Source organism: Protobothrops mucrosquamatus, unplaced genomic scaffold (genome assembly GCF_001527695.2).
Source record: "Protobothrops mucrosquamatus isolate PMUCROS unplaced genomic scaffold, P.Mucros_1.0 scaffold5, whole genome shotgun sequence".
Lineage (NCBI taxonomy): Eukaryota > Metazoa > Chordata > Lepidosauria > Squamata > Viperidae > Protobothrops > Protobothrops mucrosquamatus.
Genome location: NW_015386392.1, coordinates 4253210 through 4273042, shown reverse-complemented (window position 1 = coordinate 4273042; position 19833 = coordinate 4253210). Strand labels below are relative to the sequence as shown.

General features: G+C 40.1%; 1 protein-coding gene across 1 annotated transcript in view; it reads right to left on the bottom strand.

The window, feature by feature from the left end:
• The window catches only part of WDR48 (WD repeat domain 48), a 24979-nt gene continuing 5146 nt past the window's right edge, over positions 1–19833 (bottom strand). Inside the window, exons 2-19 of the mRNA XM_015832542.2 lie at positions 19290–19430; positions 18494–18572; positions 17938–18020; positions 17716–17845; positions 16875–16963; positions 14892–14993; positions 13877–14101; positions 12264–12338; positions 11433–11535; positions 10118–10215; positions 9231–9338; positions 8195–8291; positions 6936–7031; positions 4198–4303; positions 3350–3437; positions 2320–2396; positions 2025–2217; positions 1–453 (exon numbers count right to left, since the gene is read on the bottom strand). Coding sequence (XP_015688028.1) covers positions 358–453; positions 2025–2217; positions 2320–2396; positions 3350–3437; positions 4198–4303; positions 6936–7031; positions 8195–8291; positions 9231–9338; positions 10118–10215; positions 11433–11535; positions 12264–12338; positions 13877–14101; positions 14892–14993; positions 16875–16963; positions 17716–17845; positions 17938–18020; positions 18494–18572; positions 19290–19430 — 1986 coding nt within the window. The 3' untranslated portion in view covers positions 1–357. The remainder of the gene's footprint in view (positions 454–2024; positions 2218–2319; positions 2397–3349; positions 3438–4197; positions 4304–6935; positions 7032–8194; positions 8292–9230; positions 9339–10117; positions 10216–11432; positions 11536–12263; positions 12339–13876; positions 14102–14891; positions 14994–16874; positions 16964–17715; positions 17846–17937; positions 18021–18493; positions 18573–19289; positions 19431–19833) is intronic.

Genomic DNA, 19833 nt, shown 5'->3' with positions numbered 1-19833 from the left:
GGACTGAAAAAAATTTTCATGGCAAGCTCGAGTGAATTAAGGACGATCATCTTGGAAATAAATGGAAAACTGCGCAGATTACCTGCACTGGGTCACCTTATCTTTGTAGGCACCTTAACAGGGACCAGTCAAGGGCTTCTTAAATCACTCTTGCTCGACCTTGCTACTGACCACCTTGAGTTTATGTCATACCAATTTCATCTATGTTACAGATTTATTAGTCACTTCAAGTAGATTCTGTCTGCGCTGAGTCGTTAAAAGTGTCAGATCTTAGCATTTAAGTGGGCTTCTAGAGTACTAAGCTGGATCCAGCACGGGAAGCTCGAATTAGTAACCAGTTGGGTTCCACCATTTGGCTCACGTTGATTTCTGTCGGTAGTGAAGGGTCAAGTCACCCCCGCTTTTCCATATGAAATGCTTGACGGTGCGAAGGTCCATATTTGGATCCAAAACCTGTGATACATAAAATAATAATTTAGATTTACGAACTAATTATGCCCCAGCTGAAGAAGTATACTCCTTGTTCTTAACTTCGTCAGAAGCTTGCAACTTTCTCTTCCAAGAGCTAATGCAAGCTTCAGGACCACGCTCAAAATAAGTATAGATAGTCCTCGACTTATGATCACAAATGAGCCCAAACTTTCTGTTGCTAAGTGAAACATCTGTTAAGTGAGCTTTGTCCCATTTCACAACCTTGCTTGCCATAGTTGCTAAGTGAATCACTACTTAAGTTAGTGATACGGTAGTTAAGTGAATTTGGCTTCTCCGTTGACTTTGCCTGTCAGAAAGTTACAAAACATGATCACATGACCCAGGAGTCAGTTGCCAAGCATCTGAATTTTGATCACGTGACCAAGTGGATGCTGCAATGGTCATAAGTGTGAAAACTGGTCATAAGTCACTTTTTTCAGTACCACTGTAACTTTGAACAGTCACTAAACAAACTTCTGTTAAGTTGAGGACTACCTGTAATTCAGTTTATCTTGTGGACTAGAAGCATAGATCTGAAACCACCTCAGTTAGATGGCTGGACTTATTCCCTTCACAATGAGACCCCCCCCCCCCGCTTTGTGAAGAAATCATGGCTTGCTTGCTGCCCAAGGAAATTTTGCCTTATTGAGAAGACTTTCTCCTTATCTATGGATTCTAGAAAAAATAAATTTGCAGAAAATACCAGGCAATAAATTCAAACTCGTATCCACCCACTTCATAGTTGAGACAATCTACTGAGCAACAGGACTGAGAAGCCTTGCCATTAAACACAAGAGTTTTCTCAATTGTGGCCAGTTAAAGATGTATGGACTTCAGCTCCCACAATTCCCCAGTCAGCATCTTAAAATGGCTAAATTTTAGCCAGCTAGCTAAATTCAGGGCTTTTTTTCAGCCGGAACGCGGCGGAACCGCGTTCCGGCACCTTTTTCCGGGCCGGCCGCACCGGAAATAGCCCCTCCCAAATTTTACTTGCATTCCTGTTCTCTAAAGGGGCGGTCCTAGGGTTTGATGAGGGCGTGGCCAGGTTTGAGTTCCGCCACCTTTTCTCCGAGAAAAAAAGCCCTGGCTAAATTGATTTAATGGAGTATCTTTTCATTCTTTGGGGTTGGGGAGTACCCTTAGGGAGCAGCTGTTGAATCAGTATTCAAAACCTTTGAATATAATTATACCTTTGTCATGTATGTAATTGACAGAACTCCAGGCTATCCCGATTTCCTATTTTTTTATTTTGTACAGGACAATTTATGAACATTTATACCAGTGTTTCCCGATTCTGGGAGTGAAGGTCCATAATAACTGCAACTGTCCAAGGCTGGGAAGCACCGATTTAGACTTTCCCTAATTCAGGGGTAGGTAACCTTGGCTCTTTTATGAGTCACGGACTTCAACTCCCAGAATTCCTGAGTCAGCTATGCTGACTCAAGAATTCTGGGAGTTGAAGTCCATGAGTCATAAAAGAGCCAAAGTTACCTACCCCTGCCCTAGTTGCACCCCACCCTTTTTCTTTCTACGAGGAGCCCAGAACTGCCTACCTGGTCTTGACACAAGAGTTCAATCTTCTCCTCTGCTAAGACTGCAATGTCTTCCTCTTTTTCTTGTTCCCCAGTTTTGTCGTTATTGGAAGAGCTTGTTGTCTGTGACTCGTTGTCAAGGTTTATTATCTTTTCGTAAACGTGCTCCATCACCTTCCTAACTTGCAACATGTCGCTGGCTGAAAGCCGATCCCTAGGGACAAAGCGGATTTGGTGTTGAGTCGACAAGCTGAACCGAACTGAGCTTGGTTTTCTGTACTCTAGGGAACATTTTTATTCTCTGCTGAATACTTACTTCTTTAAAGTTTTTGCTCCAGAAGAGGAATGAGGTTGGAGGTAGAAAGGAATTTTATTAAATTTTGGCATATTTTTCTGTAAAATTAAACAAAAGCAGGAATCAATCCGGGTTCTTTTACTCTTATAAGAAGCAGACTTATGTAGTTCATATATAATGGTATTCAGAACATATCCGATATATACGGAACATATTCATAGTCCTTGACTTGCAACTGGGCATTCAATGACCGTTCGAAGTAGTGATGGACCTGCTTTTGGACTACTTATAACCTGGATTCAATGTTCCAATGCTTGTGCCCCCAACTCCACGGTCACACAATCGAACTTTACACTGCAAAAAGTTTACAGTCACGCAATATCCCACAGGCAATTTTGATGAACATTGGCATTCCTGGCCCATAGCAAACCATTGGTTCATTTAACCACAGATCGGCTTAAAGACCGCTGTGAAGTCAGATTGATCACGACTAATCTTTTTTATGACTGTCACAGCTTATGACCGATGAGCAGGGGGGGTCCATTACAATTGTAAGTCAAAGACTATTTGCATGTGATACAGATTTAGCTACCCACTAAATTTCAGCTTAGACACAAGAACCAAGGCCGGGTTATCTTGATCTCCAATTTTCTTTTCTGGTCATAATATCTTCCCCAAATTCTAGGCACATCAAATATTCTCGCAGGATTTTTTTAAGCATTTCTCTTGAGCGGGCATGAGAAAAATTTAAAATGATTTTTAATAATTATTATTTTCTAATACTGATAATTTCTAACTTGGATGTGATTAGCTCAGTATCCATTTATAACAGGGGGAAGCAATTTAATACTCCTCAGTAATTTTAGTCTCAGGGAGAATGGCTAATGGCAAGGGTTTGTAGGAAATATAGCTGCAAAGAGGCTGCAAAAGATCAGAATATTTACCCCCGTTTCATTATAATGGCATATGACATATAATGCCCTCAGCAAGTAACATTTTCAGAAAGAAAATAAAGTTATTCCTGACCCTCCTGGTTTCTCGGCACACTTACGTCCACGGTGATGTCAATTACCCACTGTGGCACAGTTTCATTAAGGAGCATGGATTCAGTTTCACCCCCAGAATCTCGGCATAGCAACCTGTATGGAAAGAGTTCGGAAAAGGGGCATTAGATGCCACACTGAAGGATCAAAGAGAAAAAACGTTAAAAATGTAAATATGTAGGAAAACAGGTTACTAAGTCATTCCCAGCCATTCCAACCAATCTACACAATCACTATGGGATATAATTTGTGTATTTGTGGCGAGAGGGGGGGGGATGTCAATATTATTTCTAGGGCTTGCTTAGGGTCACATGACCACTTGTTGGCACAGGTCACTTTGTCACATGACTACAGGTGGAAGTCCTTGACTTACGACCACAAATGAGCCCAAAATTTCTGCTGCTAAGCCAGACAGCGATTAAGTGAGCTTTGACTTTTCTTTGCCACAGTTGTTAGGTGAAATCACTGTAGAGTTTAAATTAGTAACATGGTTGTTAAGTGAATTGGGCTTCCCTGTTGACTTGGCTTGCCAGAAGGTGGCAAAAGGATGATCACATGACACACACCCCCAGGACACGGTGACCGTCATGAGCCAATGACCAAGCATCTGAGTATTGATCACGTGCCCATGGGGATGCTGTCCTAAGTGTGAAAAATGGTCATCAGTCACTTTTTTTCACTGTGATTATAACTTTGAATGGTCACCAAATGAATACTGTTAAGTCAGGGACTACCTGTGTATTATCTACCAAGCCCTGACCCTCTTCAGAAGCTTTAACTCTGGTGGCCTGATGAAAAAACTCATCCCAAACATGACCGCCGGTCCTCCACAGCTTCCTTGCCAGAATTTCAGTACCTGAACAAGGTGCGTCCTCCAGCTTCCCCAAAAATAACCGGTGTGTGTGGCGGCACCTGGAAGTACCCGTTTCCCTTTTGCAGTCTGCTCTCCTGTTCTCCGTTCACTGTCACCAGATGGGCAACGAAAAAGACATGCTGTTATTAAGACCAACCAAACGCAAGACAAAAGCGTGAAATTTGCTACTGCAATGAAATCTAATTTTTATGTATAATTAAAACATTAAATCTGAGATGATGAGGGGACTGAAGGCTCAGACACATGAAGAACGGGTTGCAGGAATTGGGTATCTCTACTTCAGTGAAAAGAAGGACGAGAGGGGACACGACAGCAGTGTGTCAACCGTCCCACTGGGTCAGACAGCTAAAGAAACTCCTAACACATTTTTTTTTAACCAAGTGTATAACTTTACTGAAGTAGTATTCCAATATGTCAGGGGCTGCCCCAAAGAAGAGGGAGTCAAGCTATTCTCCAAAGCGCCTGAAGGCAGGACAAGAAGCAACGGGTGGAAACTAACCAAGGAGAGAAGCAACCTAGAACTAAGGAGAAACTTCCTGACAGTGAGAACAATTAACCAGTGGAACAACCTGCCTCCAGAAGCGGTGAATGCGCCAACACTGGAAGTTTTTAAGAAGAGACTGGACAGCCGTTTGTCCGAAATGGTATAGGGTTTCCTGCCTGAGCAGGGGGTTGGATTAGATGACCTCCAAGGTCCCTTCCAACTTTATTATTATTACTATTACTATTATTATTATTATTATTATTATTATTATAACTTTACTGTACCCATGTGGGGACAGAAGTAGAAAAGCCAGTTCTAACGATTTCACGCAAAAACAGCACAGGAAAACTTCCCCCTGGTCCTCCTGTTGTCCACTGTCCAATCATTTTCACTCTCTATTTGTTTTGGGAACGGTCTGTCTGCCTCGGACTTCTCCAGCTGGCGACCTTAAGGGGTTGGGTCTGTCTCAGGCTTCCAGTCGGCACACTTGCATTCCAAATTTCCCTCCCAAACCTCCCTTACATTCCAATGCCTCCCCTCTTTCTTCCCGTTACAGCTTTCTGGTTGCAAGCGGGGCTGCATAGCGAGTCAACCATGATAGCAATGTTCCAATATCTCAGGGCCTGCCACAAAGAGGAGGGGGTGAACCTCTTCTCAAGAGCACCTGAGGGCAGGACAAGAGGGCAGGAGAACTAGAGGGATTTAAATTATTTAAAAGAAACAGACCAAACAAAAGAGGAGGTGGAGTTGCTCTCTATGTAAGAAATAACTACATCTCTACAGAAATAGAGCACAACAGGGATGAAAACTGTCTTGAATGCATCTGGGTCAATATAAAAGGAGGGGGGGGGGGAAATGACATTGCCATAGGTGTATACTATAGGCCAGTAATGGCAAACCTTTTAGAGACCGAGTGCCCAAACCGCAACCCAAAACCCACTTATTTATCGCAAAGTGCCAGGGCCGCATCAGCATTTTGGTGCCCTCGGGGGAGGCGCCTCTAAGTGCCGCCTCTGACACGCAAAACCCGGGGGGGCGCAAAAACGGGCCACAGTGCTGCAAGGCGCAAAAACGGTCGCCGCTGCGCCACAGGGTACAGATACAAGGCACTGCACCATGCAAGAATGGGGCAGGGCTAATGAGTATCATGCAGGCACTAGCACCGCCCTATTTGCAGCGGCCCCGTATGCACGCATGTAAAATGCTTCCCTCTCTCTTTTCTTCCAGTCCACCAATCGACACCTCTACTACCTCTACTCAAGCTTGCTAGTCGGCCGCTTCGCCTCCTTTGTGCTGGGTGCGGCTCCTGCTCCAGGTGGTGGCGGCTGATGGACCTGCTGCTGGCGGCAATGGCACGCGTGCCAACAGAGAGGGCTCTGAGTGCCGCCTCTGGCACACGTGCCATAGATTCGCCACCACTGCTATAGGCCACCCAACCAAACAAAGGAAATAGATGAACTTTTTGCTAGTCAGGTAACTAAGGTATGTAGGAAGCACATCACAATAGTAATGGGGGACTTTAACTACCCTGACATCAACTGGGAGACAAACTCTGCACCAAGTGGAAGATCAAACAGGTTCCTGACAAACCTAGCAGACAACTTTGTCTCCCAAAAAGTAGAGAAGGGAACTAGGGGATTAGCCATTTTGGACCTAATCCTCAGTAACAGAGATGAAATGATAGAAGGTGTTGAAGCCACAGAAACCTTGGGGGGGGGGAGCAAAAAGTTTAAGAACACTGTCTTAGATCAGGGATCCCCAACCTGTAACTGATCTGTGGCCCATTAGGAACCAGGGTGCGCAAGCTAGCAAAATTTCATCTGCAAATGAACTAGGTAGCGTGCAAAACCACACGCCCTCAGTCCATCAGGGTCTCCAATCGGACTGGTTCCATGGAAAATTATTTTTCCACAGAACTGGTTCCTAGTGCCCAAAATGCTGGGGACCACTGCCTTAGATGATGCTGTCCCATAAGTGGTTTAAATTTTTTAAAAAAAGACAGTCCAAGATATATATATATATATATAACCATCTATCTCAGGAATTAATTAATTAATCAATTTTTAAATTTTATTTATTAAATTTATATATCACCCGTCTTGCCATCACTTTAGGAAGAACAGGCACTGATCCACACTGGTTATTCTATAAAATGCAGGAAGGGGCTACCAAATGCCAACTTGAAATAGGGACCAGAAATGTGTCAGTCCCTCAGAGGGAAGAAAGAGGAGCTCACCATGATTCACATCATTTTCTTCCTCATCCATGGGATTGATGTGGGTCCTAGGCCAGTATTCTAACAGAGCCTGCAGCAGAAGCCCCCCGAGATTCACTGTATATTGTGATACAAAGAAAAATAAAAAAGCACATACTAATTATATATATTCAGGGTAATATTGCTATTAGTCACAGATGCCTAAAGAAAAGCATGTAGTGTTTGTTGAAGGGTGTTGAATCCACCTCAGTTGTATCAGCCTCTGGTATTTTTCAAAAGCAGGCCGGTTGTCCCACAGAATACAGGCAGTCCTCGACTTACAACCACAATTGAGCCCAAAAGTTCTCTTGCTGAGACATTTGTTAAGTGAGTCTTGCCCCATTTTACAACTTTTTTTGCCACAGTTGTTAAGTGAATCACTGCAGTTGTTAAGTGAGCTTGTGAGTCCTTGGTAAATTACAGGTGGGCCTTGACCACAGTTGAGCCCAAAATTTCTATTGCTAAGCAGGACAGTTATTAAGTGAGTTTTGTCCCATTTTATGACCTTTCTTGCTACAGTTAAGTGAACGATTGCAGTTGTTAAGTTAGTCACAGGGCTGTTAAGTGAATCTGCCTCCCCCTTTGACTTTGCTTGTCAGAAGGTCGTAAAAAGGGATCACATGTCCCCAGGACACTGGAACCGCCATAAATATGAGCCAGTAGTCAGGCCCAATTTTGATCATGTGACCATAGGGATGCTACAATGGTTGAAAGCATGAAAAATGTTGTAAGTCCCTTTTTTCAGTGGTGCTATAACTTTGAATGGTTATTAAATGAACTGCTGTGAGTTGATGACTACCTGTAGCTACTGAAACATTCAGTTCCTTGGCATCTCCAAGCCTTTGCTGGCATCTAAAGTAGTTTTGCCATCTAAGCCTTAAACCTATCCTTATCATAAAGGTAAAAAATTTAAAAGAAGCTTTCAGCAATGGTTGAAATCCTAAATCTACAAACTTGAACTGTTTAAAAGTTTGGAATATTGTTTCCAAACTATGAAATAAAAAATCTCCATCAAGTTTGTTCAGAGACTGACTAAGTCCTGAAAACTGAATGAGTTGTAGACCAATTGATCAATTCCAGTCTAATGAGCCAACACAAACAAAAAGCCTAAATTCAGAAAACTCTCTCAACCGTCTGAAAAGAAAAGACCAGGTGTAACTCATAGTATTTCTGCATCCAGGAAATATGGCCTTGTGTTTAAGAAAACCTGCCCTTTTGTGATATTAAGGCAATATACTCACATTTGGGGTCAGATCCATCTGGACTGCTAAACCCGGCATCTTTGGCGGAGACCCAAGCTGCAAAGCAATCACTCTCATCTAAAGTGATAGTTAACATCTGCCAAAAAATAAAAAGGCCGTGAGGTGGGGCTTAAAATTGTTTTATTGGCATTCAAACATAGAAAACCCTGATAAACACATCTGATTGGACAGCAATTATATAAGCAAATAACAATAACATTTCTTCATTACATTATAGATCTGTTTTAATCCGATCTAAGAGCCCTGGTGGCGCAGTGGTTAGAATGCAGTACTGCAGGCTAATTCTGCTGACTGTCAAGAGTTCGATCTTGACCGGCTCAAGGTTGACGCACCTTCCATCCTGAGGTCGGTAAAATGAGGACCCAGATTGTTGGGAGGTAATAGGCTCACTTTTTAAATTGCACTGTGGTAAAGCACCATGAAGCGGTATATAAGTCTAAATGCTATGGCTATTAATCTGAATAGGACACATAGAATAAAAATTGTTTTTGATGCTAGATTTCCCTATTAGTTTTCACTAATATCCAAAGAAAAGTGTACATATAAATTAATATACTAAAAAGAGAAAAACATTTTTTGAATTAAAATTGTTATTCCGGCTACAATATCAAAGTGTATAGAAGTGATTTTTCTTGTTCTAATACATGCGATATTGCAAAAATGGCCCAGTATTTTTTAGATCTAGGAAATAAGGCAAATTAAGTATTTTTTTCTTAGCTATTTTGCTCCACATATGCTCTGTTATGTGTTTTGAGTTTAAAAAAATTACACAAACAGATATCAGAAGTCTGAGACAAAAAGATGTTATTACCTATACTCACTTCTATTCAGTACACTCACTGGGTTACCAAGCATTATTTTAAATCTCATAAGACATTGTCAGAATATAATATGGGAAGGGGAGCCCTGATTATTATCCTGAACTCTATAGGAACTGGATAGTATAATTAATAGCAAAGCAGCATACATCATGTCATCTGAAATGGTTATTATTATTATTAAAAATGTGCCTTACCCCAGTTTTTAAGTCTACTGAAAACCAGTTTGGTACATACACCATTTTAAATCTTTTCTTAATTTCTTCTTCAAAGTCCATTTTTCCAAGGTCTTCTATTTTACATGCCTACATATGAGAAAGCCAAGCAAATCCTACAAATTATCATATAGATCCATAGTATCTAGCATAGTATAAGTATAATATATACTATAGTAAATTATACCTATACTAATATAAAATGTTAATTTACTCCCAACAGAGCAGTTGACTCAAAGCTGGCTAATTTTCTATTTAATCCATCAAAATGTTTCACAAAACTGAAAAGAGCTCTTAGGACAGCTCACGGTAAATCAGAGGTGTCCAACTTTGGCAACTTTAACTTCAATTTCCAAAATTCTCTAGCCAGCATGCTGTAAATAAAGAAAATGCCTTACCAGGAATCTTTTTCAAAAAAACAAAAAATGTTATAGCCAATGGCTGGATAAGTCGTTGTAAGTAATTGCAAGTATTGGCAGCAAAAACAACTGCATGGTTAAGTTTTTTAAATAAGCATATACAATACCATTTAGGCAAAGGAATAATGTTTAGATCTGGAAATGGCTATTTTTTAAGAAACAGAGTCAGAAATGACAAGTGGCAAAATTGGTAATTTAAAACATCATGAGCGTTATAGGAACTCCAGCCTCAATTAAACAGATACTGCCAACTGGTTTATGTTCTAAAGAAGAGGAGGGGAACTATGGCCCTTTTATGACTTGTAGACTTCAACTCCCAGAATTCCTGAGCCAGCATGCTCATAAAGGGCCATAGTTCCCCACCCCTGTACTAAAGGATTATAAGGAAAGGAGAAGCTTTTTAAACGCCTAACTCACATACGGTACATTTAAACTACTAGTTCCTCTCACCTTTAATACATCCCAATATGCCACATTATTGTTTGTGTCTTTGGTTAGTATATGTCGCTTGTCATTGAGAATGTGGCACTGAATGATACTCGCACCACCTAGGAAAGAGGTCACAAAAGTGAATTATATAATCCATGCCAATTCAACATACAGAAAAAAATACATAAAATGTGGCAGGTAAGAAAAACTCGGAATCTAAATTACATTTTTTTTCATCTTACATTCCCTGCAATGTTCTGATACCACAGGAAGATGACATAGTGGGGTTGCTTCAAAAGGGGGTGGTGTTTGCATCATTTGGTATGTTACATAGTCAGGATTCCTGAGTTTTTCCATTTAAAAAAGAAAATCAACTATTTATTTATTTAGAAAATTTATATAGCCACCCAACCCACTTACGGTAATTCTGGGCAATTTATAGCAATAAAACCCCAATACAACACCCAATAAATCCCCATCCCCTTGACGACAATGATCAGAACAACGGGAACCATATCATGCTGGGATCCTCAGCCTGCTGGCTAAACCATATCTTCAGGGCCTTTTCAAAAAAAGTGGAGGCCAATGTTATCTCTGATAATGTTCCACAGGAGCCACCACTGCGAAGGCCTTCTTCTTGGTCCCACTAGATGGATCTCCTTAGGAGAGGGAATGTATAGCATCCCTTTCTCCCTTCTCTGGTGGGTCAGGTAGATGTGACCAGGAAAAGACGGCTGTTCAACAGTCATTATAAAACAGATCTGGCTAAAAATGTGCAAATCGTTATCTCAAATAGCTCTGGAATGGAGTATCTTTATTTTTTTCAGCTTCCTATTTTTCTTTATTTAATCCTAATATGAACACTTCAAGACAGGGCAAGTTAGGAAACAGATTCCACACAGACCCCTCTTTATTGTCGTTGAATATAATAAAAGTTCTTGAATGCCCGAGATTCTCTATTTCTCTGCTTTATACCAGAGGCCTCCAATCTTGGAAACTTTTAACATTTGTGAACTTCAACTCCCAGAATTCCTCAGCAAGGCATGCTGACTGGGGAATTCTGGGAGTTTGAAGTTCACAAGACTTAAAGCTGCCAAGTTTGAAGACTCTTGCTTTATAACAAAGAGAGTTAAGATGGGGCAACGTTAAGGTACTTCCTTACTCCTTCTTCCCCTTTGGGCTGTGTACTTAACAACTGCTGAATTCCAGGACATCACAGCGCCCAGAATGATACACAAAACTAATTTTGTAGTATATGCTATTTATCTGTATCACTGTACCATTGCCAGCATTAAATTAACAGTTTGAAAAAAAATGTCCCAGATAATCATCTCACCTTTGATAACTTGATCAGGTTGTGTACACAGGGGTGTGATTGGGTTAGAACAGTCATTGTCATAATCACCGGATGCTCTAAAGTTGTGAATTCCTTTCAAATTCTAAAAAAGAAAGCGGAGGGAGAGGACAGGCCAGGGAAGTATTTTTTAAGTAAGTTATCCAGTAGGAGCATGTATTTCTATATTTTTTCCATTCCTACAAGGAATTTACAGGTGTCCTCAATTTACAACAGTTCATTTAGTGACAATCTGAAGTACAGTGGCACTGAAGTGACTTATGACTGTTCTTCACACTTACAACCATTGCAGCACTTCCATAGTCACATGAACAAAATTCAGACACTTGGCAAATGACTCATATTTATGACGATTGCAGTGTCCCGGGGTCATGTGACCCTCTTTTGCAACCTTCAGACAAGGAAAGTCAGTGGGGAAGCCAGATTCACTTCACAACCGTGTTACTAACTTTACAGCTGCAGTGATTCACTTGACAACTATGGCAAGAAAGGTCGTAAGATGGGGCAAAACTCACTTAACAACTGTCTCGCTTAGCAACGAAAATGTTGGGCTCAACTGTGGTCAAGGCCTACCTGTTAATTTACCCGGGACTCACGGGCCAATCTTCCCCTTTAATAAATTCTACGAAAGCTTATAATTCATTCAAAATGAATAACGTATCAGAGGGAATCTAATTATTCTCAATCCCAATTAATATTTTTTCCTTAGTGCAAATGAACATTCAAACAGTATTCTGCTACAGGAATGAGTGACAAATGAAGATGTAAAATTTAAAAAATGTAGATAAAACACGACTGCAACACACTTCATACCCATTTATTCACAGAAGACTTTGTCGTTGCAACCCACAACGCTGGGGGAGGATCGGCAGATCGATCAAGTTCCATCTAAATGAGGAACAGGAAATCCGAATCTTACAATGGAACACTTCTCAAGAGCATTTCCTTATGATACGATGCACAAAAAAAAAAAAAACCAACGCAGATTTAAGATTCCTTCAGAAGATAGGGAAACCTGTGATTTAGCTTTACGTTCTTTTCACGGGAAATTCTCCCCCTTTAGGTACCACCAGGGAACATTGCACTAAGAGGGAAAGATTATTCAGGCAGAACCTGACATGCTGCCTAGAGTGTACTTATAATAATAATAATAATAGTAAAGTTGGAAGGAACCTTGAAGGTCATCTAGTCCAACCCCCTGCTCAGGCAGGAAACCCTACACCATTTCAGACAATACCGACAGGTCAGAGAAGAATTTTTGAAGGTCACAACCTCGTAAGTGGCGAAGACCTCCGTCCAACAAGGTGACCAATTAACAAGATTGACAGTCCTTCAAAGAGGAATCAAGATCCAACGAAGAGAGGAACTAATCAAAGGACCCGTTGCTTCTTGTCCTGCCTTCAGGCGCCTTGGAAAATAGCTTGACTCCCTCTCCTTTGGGGCAGCCCCTGAGATATTGGAATACTGCTGTCATGTCCCCCCTCGTCCTTCTCTTCGTTAAACTAGACATACCCAATTCCAGCAGCCTTTCCTTATATGTTTCAGCCTCCAGTCCCCTAATCATCTTTGTTGCTCTTCTCTGTATTCTTTCTAGAGTCTCAACATCTTTTTTACATCGCGGTGACCAAAACTGGATGCAGTATTCCAAGTGTGGCCTTACCAAGGCATTGTAAAGTGGTATTAACTTTACACTTTATGTAGCATTCTTGGTAAGGATATGGATACACTTTGCCATTGCCTTCCTGTAGGACTTTTCTTTTTAGCTAAAGGAAGGGTGGAAAACTATGGCCCTTTTATGACTTCTGGACTTCAGGTCCTGAGCAAGCTGGCTTAGGAATTCTGGGAGTTGAAGTCCACAAGTCATAAAGGGGCCATAGTTCCCCACCTCTGGCCTAAAGCCATGATATTCCCTGGACTTCAATTACGCTATGAATCTGTCCTGTTATCTTGCCATTTCTGCCAAATGCTACAAAAAAGTGAGCTGGACCCCTGGTACAGAAACCTGCTATTGTCCTTCCTTAGCAATTCTGCATAAAAGGGACCAGCAGAATGTTAGGTAAGTCCACAGCGTTGGATTTCATCAGATCCTATACTGAAACAGATGTTTCATTCTCTCTCGGGTGAGAGAGAGATCAAAGATGCACTATATTAAAAACATGCAGGATCCTGAAGAAAAGACTTTCATGGCAAGTAGGGGATGACAGATGATATGTATTTCAAGTATGAAAGGGGGAATGGTCACAAAGGCAACCATTTCATTAATAGTAAATGCCACATATAAGTGAGCACAGATATAAGATACAACAGTAAGAAGGATAAAATTATATTCTGCATTTCTCCACCAATCATCAGGATAGTCAAAAGGATGCGAAAAAATGAATAGGTGGTCAATTCTCCAATCTTGAAGATCTTCAGAAAAATATTACCTTAAGAACTGGTGCCTTTTCTTCACAAATAAGCACACGGATATCAGGATTTCGTAAATCTGTACAATATATCTTTCTGTCTCTTCCACCTGAATAAACATGGGTGAACGCTTCATTGATTTGAAGTGCCCATACGCCTTCATCGTGGACTCGGTATGTAGCTATACATCTTTGCTGACCAAGTGACCAGAGTCGGATAGTTCCATCAGAACTGCCAGAAAGACACTGTAAGAATGAGAGTTAAAAAAAAATGCTACAATACCCAATTTTAAGAACAAAGCCACAGACAAAAGCAATCTTTTGACCAATAGAATGTAACAGCGGTGTTTGATGATATTTGTTAAACAATTACAATTACAATTAAATTAAACATATGGCGGGAAGAGGGTATCCTGAGTCCCGCCAAGTGTCGTATAATTTTTTGTTTATGATATGTGTTTTATGTTTTTATGTCTTTATGTTTTTATATTTGGGGTTATTTTCGGCTTAATTTTTGGTTTATAACGGTCGACACAAAGGCTAATTTTAATGAAAATAAATCATTTCAACCGTTTCTCAACTTTGGCGACTTTAAGAAGCGTGAACTTCAACATTCAGAATTCCTCAGCCAGCACAGCTAGCAGGGGAATTCTGGGAGTTGAAGTCCACATGTCTTAAAACTGTGCCAAGGTTGAGAAACCCTAAACTAAATGGTTAAAAGCTACATTTACTGTATTACTTTTGTCATTAAAATGAAATACTCATTCCTACTCCGACCCATTCATGTTTGACCCTTGACGTAAAATGCCAGTCTTGTTTATTGGCTCTGTAAAAAAAATACTCATAATGGATAGGAGGTGTTAAATATGAAATTCAGTTCAGAATACTCAAGAGATAAGATTTAAGATATACAGTGGATGAAATGTAATTTTTGTTTAAAAAATTGGAGCTATGTTACTGAAGTAGGTCTAACTGGATGGAGAAAACATCACAACGTGGAAGGCAAAAAACTGATGAAAGTATATTAAAAGCATACCTGTGTACCATCTCTGTTCAATAGCAAAGCTTTAACATTGTCCGTGTGCCCCTTAAGTTTCATAAGTTTTGCACAGGTTCTTGGGTCCCATACCCTTAAAACCTGTTAGGGGAAAAAAATCAAATTGGTAACACTTCTGTAATGATATTAAGTTCATATATTCTAATGTTGCTTGAAAATAGGTTTCAAAAGCCATTCACATTAATATTAATACTATGAGGTGCTACCTATTTCAGAAGGTAAAAGGGTAAACGGTTAGATCTTTTAGAAAAACAGAATTTACTCCGGAAAGCTGTCGCGCAGAATTTTTTTTAAGTAAGCAGTTTTTTTGCTATCCTTTTATACATCCACACATCATCCCCACCCAACCAAATCAGCCACATATACATCAGTATAACACTCCCCTGTTTGGTGGGGAGACTGAAATGACAAAGAGAAAAAAAGAACGTATGAACAAAAAATCTAGAATAAACTTTTTATTATATTTTATTTTTTTTATTATTATATTTGGATTTATATCCCGCCCTTCTCCTCGCGGACTCAGGGTGGCTATGTAATGAACTTTGTTCATTACATAGGCTGAGTTAAGAAATTGTACTTATACTATGTCAACTCCCAGAGTTTCCCAACTAACTGGGAAATTCTGGGAGTTGAAATCCACACTTGGTAAAAGTTGCTGAGATTGGGCCACTTTTATGGTAGACCACGTTTTGCAGCCTGTGAATATCTCAATCTTTTTTTCCTCTGCTCTATCTGGAAATTCTAAAAATTAAGCTGATGCTTAGTTTCTAGAATTTTGATGTTGTGTCCTCTTCTCACAACAGTTACACCGCTGGAAGACATGCAGAGGAAAAGCAGCAACACTGGCAAATAGGATGATATCCTCTTTCATTACAATGCATCTGGTTCCAATGAAAGCTTTGACAGACCAGAACAATGGTCTATTTGACTAAATCAGGGGTGTCAAACTCAATTTCATTGAGGGCCGCATCAGCATTGCGGTTGCCCTTGGGGAGCTGGGTGAGTGCAGCCAGGGTGGGTGCGGCCTACTGGGTGGGCATGGATGGAGTGGGTGTGGCCTACTGGGTGGGGGTGGCCAGCTCTACATCGTTCGCGTCAAGGGTGCCTGTGGGGGCCTGGGCAGGAGTGGGACAGATCTGAGGGTCTCTGGCAGAAGGGGGTGGGACCGGGGCAAGCGCCAAGACATGGTCCATTTCTTCATTCCTCACAAAGGGTGACACCTCCCCAGCATGCACCCAGGGGGTGGGGCCGATGCGGCAGGGGCTGGTTCCTCGCTGTTTCCAGATGGCCTTGTGGAGCTAAGACTGAATGCGTTTCAGCATAGATGGCCACCACAAAATTGTACATTGGCTCCCGGCCGGCCTGGGCCAGGGCCAAGGCAACGGGGGCCGTTCCTCATTGTTTCCAGGATGGCTTCGCAGGTCACATGAAACCACTTCGCGGGCCGCATCCGGCCCCCGGGCCTTGTGTTTGACATGTCTGGACTAAATCAAATGCAATCCTTGCATAGCACAGGTATTACAAGACCCGGGTTATTTGATCAGAACTTGTTTAAATCTAAGCTTATTTAAGGAATATAGATGCCATTACTCCAAAACTATAAACTTGGAATCCTTGCATTAAAATTATCTGCTCCTTTATGGCTTCTTTCCTTGGTAAGAAAGAAACTTAGGTGTGCATCTTTGGAGACAGTTCCTTATAGTTTGCCTCATTTACTCAGTGGATTAGCTGCTGGCCAAAATGGAAAGAGAATGTATACAATAGCAACTCAAAACTACAGGTAGCCCTGAACTTATGATCACAATTGAGCCCAAAATTTCTGTTGCTAAGTGAGATCATTTTTCCTTTTCTACTGCAGAACAGAGCTCCTCTTTTGTTTTGTAGCTGTACACAAACTCTATTAGTAATCATTTCAGCAATTCATTTCATCCTGTGGGGATAAGCTGTCTAAATTGTGATTACCTTTTCAGTGGATCCAGATACAATTACAGTTCCCATCTGATTCATAGCAAGACTGTAGATTGAGTCTTTGTTCCCACTCAGGGAAGAAGCTATTGGATAGAAAACACAATATTATTTGAGAGAAAGCACTTCAGGAAGTTGGAGGGGAAAAAAGGAAGCTTGAAATAACAATTCTAATAGCAAAAAAGAAAAACAAAAAAAACTAAATGCAGCAGCTCACAACTATGTACAAATTTTCAAACATTAAGGATTTAAAAACTGACCACGGAAAGAACTCTTTAATAAAATTGTTCATTGTATTTCAATTGCGAGAGATGCTACAGGAGAAAAAATAAATAAATTTTATGTCAGAATGCGGTAGTGTTGCACTTATATAATTACTTGAACCTGCAAAATTCCAGTCTTATAAGATGTCCACCTAATATATTTTATTCTCTTCAAAGAGAATGGCACCAATCAGATTTTTGAAAGGACAGCAGCTCTTCCCCAGAAACCCCAATAAGTAACTGTGCTAACACTCAAGATAAATGCAAAGGGAATATTACATATAAAGATGTTATTTCAAGATTGTATCAATTTTCAGGGATTCAGTACAGAGAACATCCCGATGTTCTTTTCCGAAGGACACATGGTCAATCCTAACACACACACACACACCCTGCATTTTAGATTGAATTATTTGATCATCATAACGTGTCTTATACAAGGAGTCTCCAAATTTGGCAACTTTAAGACTTGTGGACTTCAACTCCCAAAATTTCTCAGCCAGCATAGGAGAGTTGCCAAGTTTGGAGATCCCTATCTTACACAAACCAGCATGTGCTTACTTCTAGATACTTACTCGTGACGGTATTATTTGAGGCAGTCAGTGCAGTTAATGTATTTACATCCCAGAGGAATATCTGTCTGTCCAACCCAGCAGAGGCTACCAATTCTTTGTCTTTTGCATAAGCCAAAGCTTTCACATAATCCTAAAACAAACAAGACGTGTGGCAAACAGAACTAAGTACCAGGATACTGATATGGCACCACAAGTATTGTGTGCTGCATTTTTGTACTTTACCTTGTGGGTTCTTAGGGTTGACATGCAAAACCCTTTATGTGCGTTCCATACTTTAACAGTAGTGTCAGATGAAGCCGATATCACTATAAAGATAAAATGAATGGTTTGTCTTGATGATAAGTAACAAGAGAAATTTGTTTGCCATTAAAAAACAGAATCGCTATGTCTGATAACTGCTCAGAAGCATATGCCAGAGTTAATTAACAGAAGGATGCTTTTGGAACTTCTATCTTGGGAGGAATTCAGCACCTGTTTGTTTTTGCTCAATGCAGCCAATATCAGGAAAACATTTCAGAAATTCTTAATTCAACAAGTATTTTATTTTCTGATGCTTTATTCCACTTGGCAACATTATTTTAATTTTTTTTTGCAGTTTTTTTCCCTCATGTATATGAACATCAATTGATAATGACTTCCACTGTTTATTAAAGGACAACTGTTATAAATTAAAACAGGGCCTAGGAACGCAGAATGAAAAATTATGCAAATACAAAGCACTGAGATAACTGACACACATCATTCTACTTCATCATAAAATATTCAAAAAGTTACTTACATGTTTTACCATTGCAGCAAAGTACAATATCATTCACCCAGTCTGTATGATGTTCCATGGATGCTATATAGGGGTCTTGCTGGAATTAAAAATAATATTTTGAGTTCTAATCCTGTGTCATAAGAATTCTCTGGAGGCTGTTATGACAAGAGGCAGCTTCATCTATATTTCAGAACTACTCTGTTAGCAATCACTGCATCAATTGCCAACAAGTTTAGGATCCAGTTTAATTATTTCAGCTACATATTAACCCAGGGTATAGGTATAGGATTGTGAAGAACATTTCCCGGCAAGCGGCATCTTTATTGTCAGTCAGTCCTATGATCTACTGACACTTTTTCTAGCCCCACCCTTAGTGAAAGGGCTGGCTAAGTACAAAAAAACCAGAAGAGATGACCACATACCATCCACGTAAAAAGATTAATTGTTGAGAGTCATGTTAGGAGCCAAATCTGGCAAAAAGAGGGAATACAGACAATGATATTTTGTTTCAGCACAAGTTAGGTTGGCCTTACTGAATGGGTTCAGGCTAAGATATGGTTAAATCATGGTTACCTCAAATCCCCAAATTAAAATTTGCCATTCTTTTTGTAGACCAGACATCTGAAAAATCTTGAGCTCTCAAAATAAAATAAAAAATACTCAAAAAGTAAGCAAAAATAAGGAAAGTGTGATGCTTACAAATACAACTCTAAGCATATTCTTTAATGATGTAAACTATTTTCGCTAGGTAATTTGACTACATGCCTAAAAGTGAAAACATATATTTGTAAAGTACATTCCATGCTTAGTTTACCTTGTGTTGGTTCACACTCCATATCCTGATGATTGAATCTCGACCTGCAGTAAAAAGTCTGTTCAACGCTGGATCCAGCTGTAGTGCATTTACCCCATTGCGATTATATTTCTCCACCTCATCTCTAATTACATAAGAGACCTAAAATATTTGATATAAATCCAACAGAAGTATTAAGAAACTGTAAAGTAGAAACATCATTCTGTTCAAGCATGCTTAAAAATATCTCCTTTTCATTAAAAAAATGAATACCTAAACAACTGATGTCTCTTATTAGGAATGAAAAAAACCCTCATAATTTCATGAATGGAGCATTCTAGCTAATTTGGGAATGTTCCATTCCTTTTTGATTATGCTGAATTGTCTCAGCATGATCTAGCAGGGGAACAAAGCAACAAAACTGAAAATTGGCCATCTCAAGCTGTATTGTTTCAAGTTCTAGATTGTCCCAATCACTGAAATTGGAGTTTTATAACTTGGACTTGTTTATTTTTTTAAAAAAATCTAGATTAGCCATCAGGAGCAATAATTAAGATGCATCACC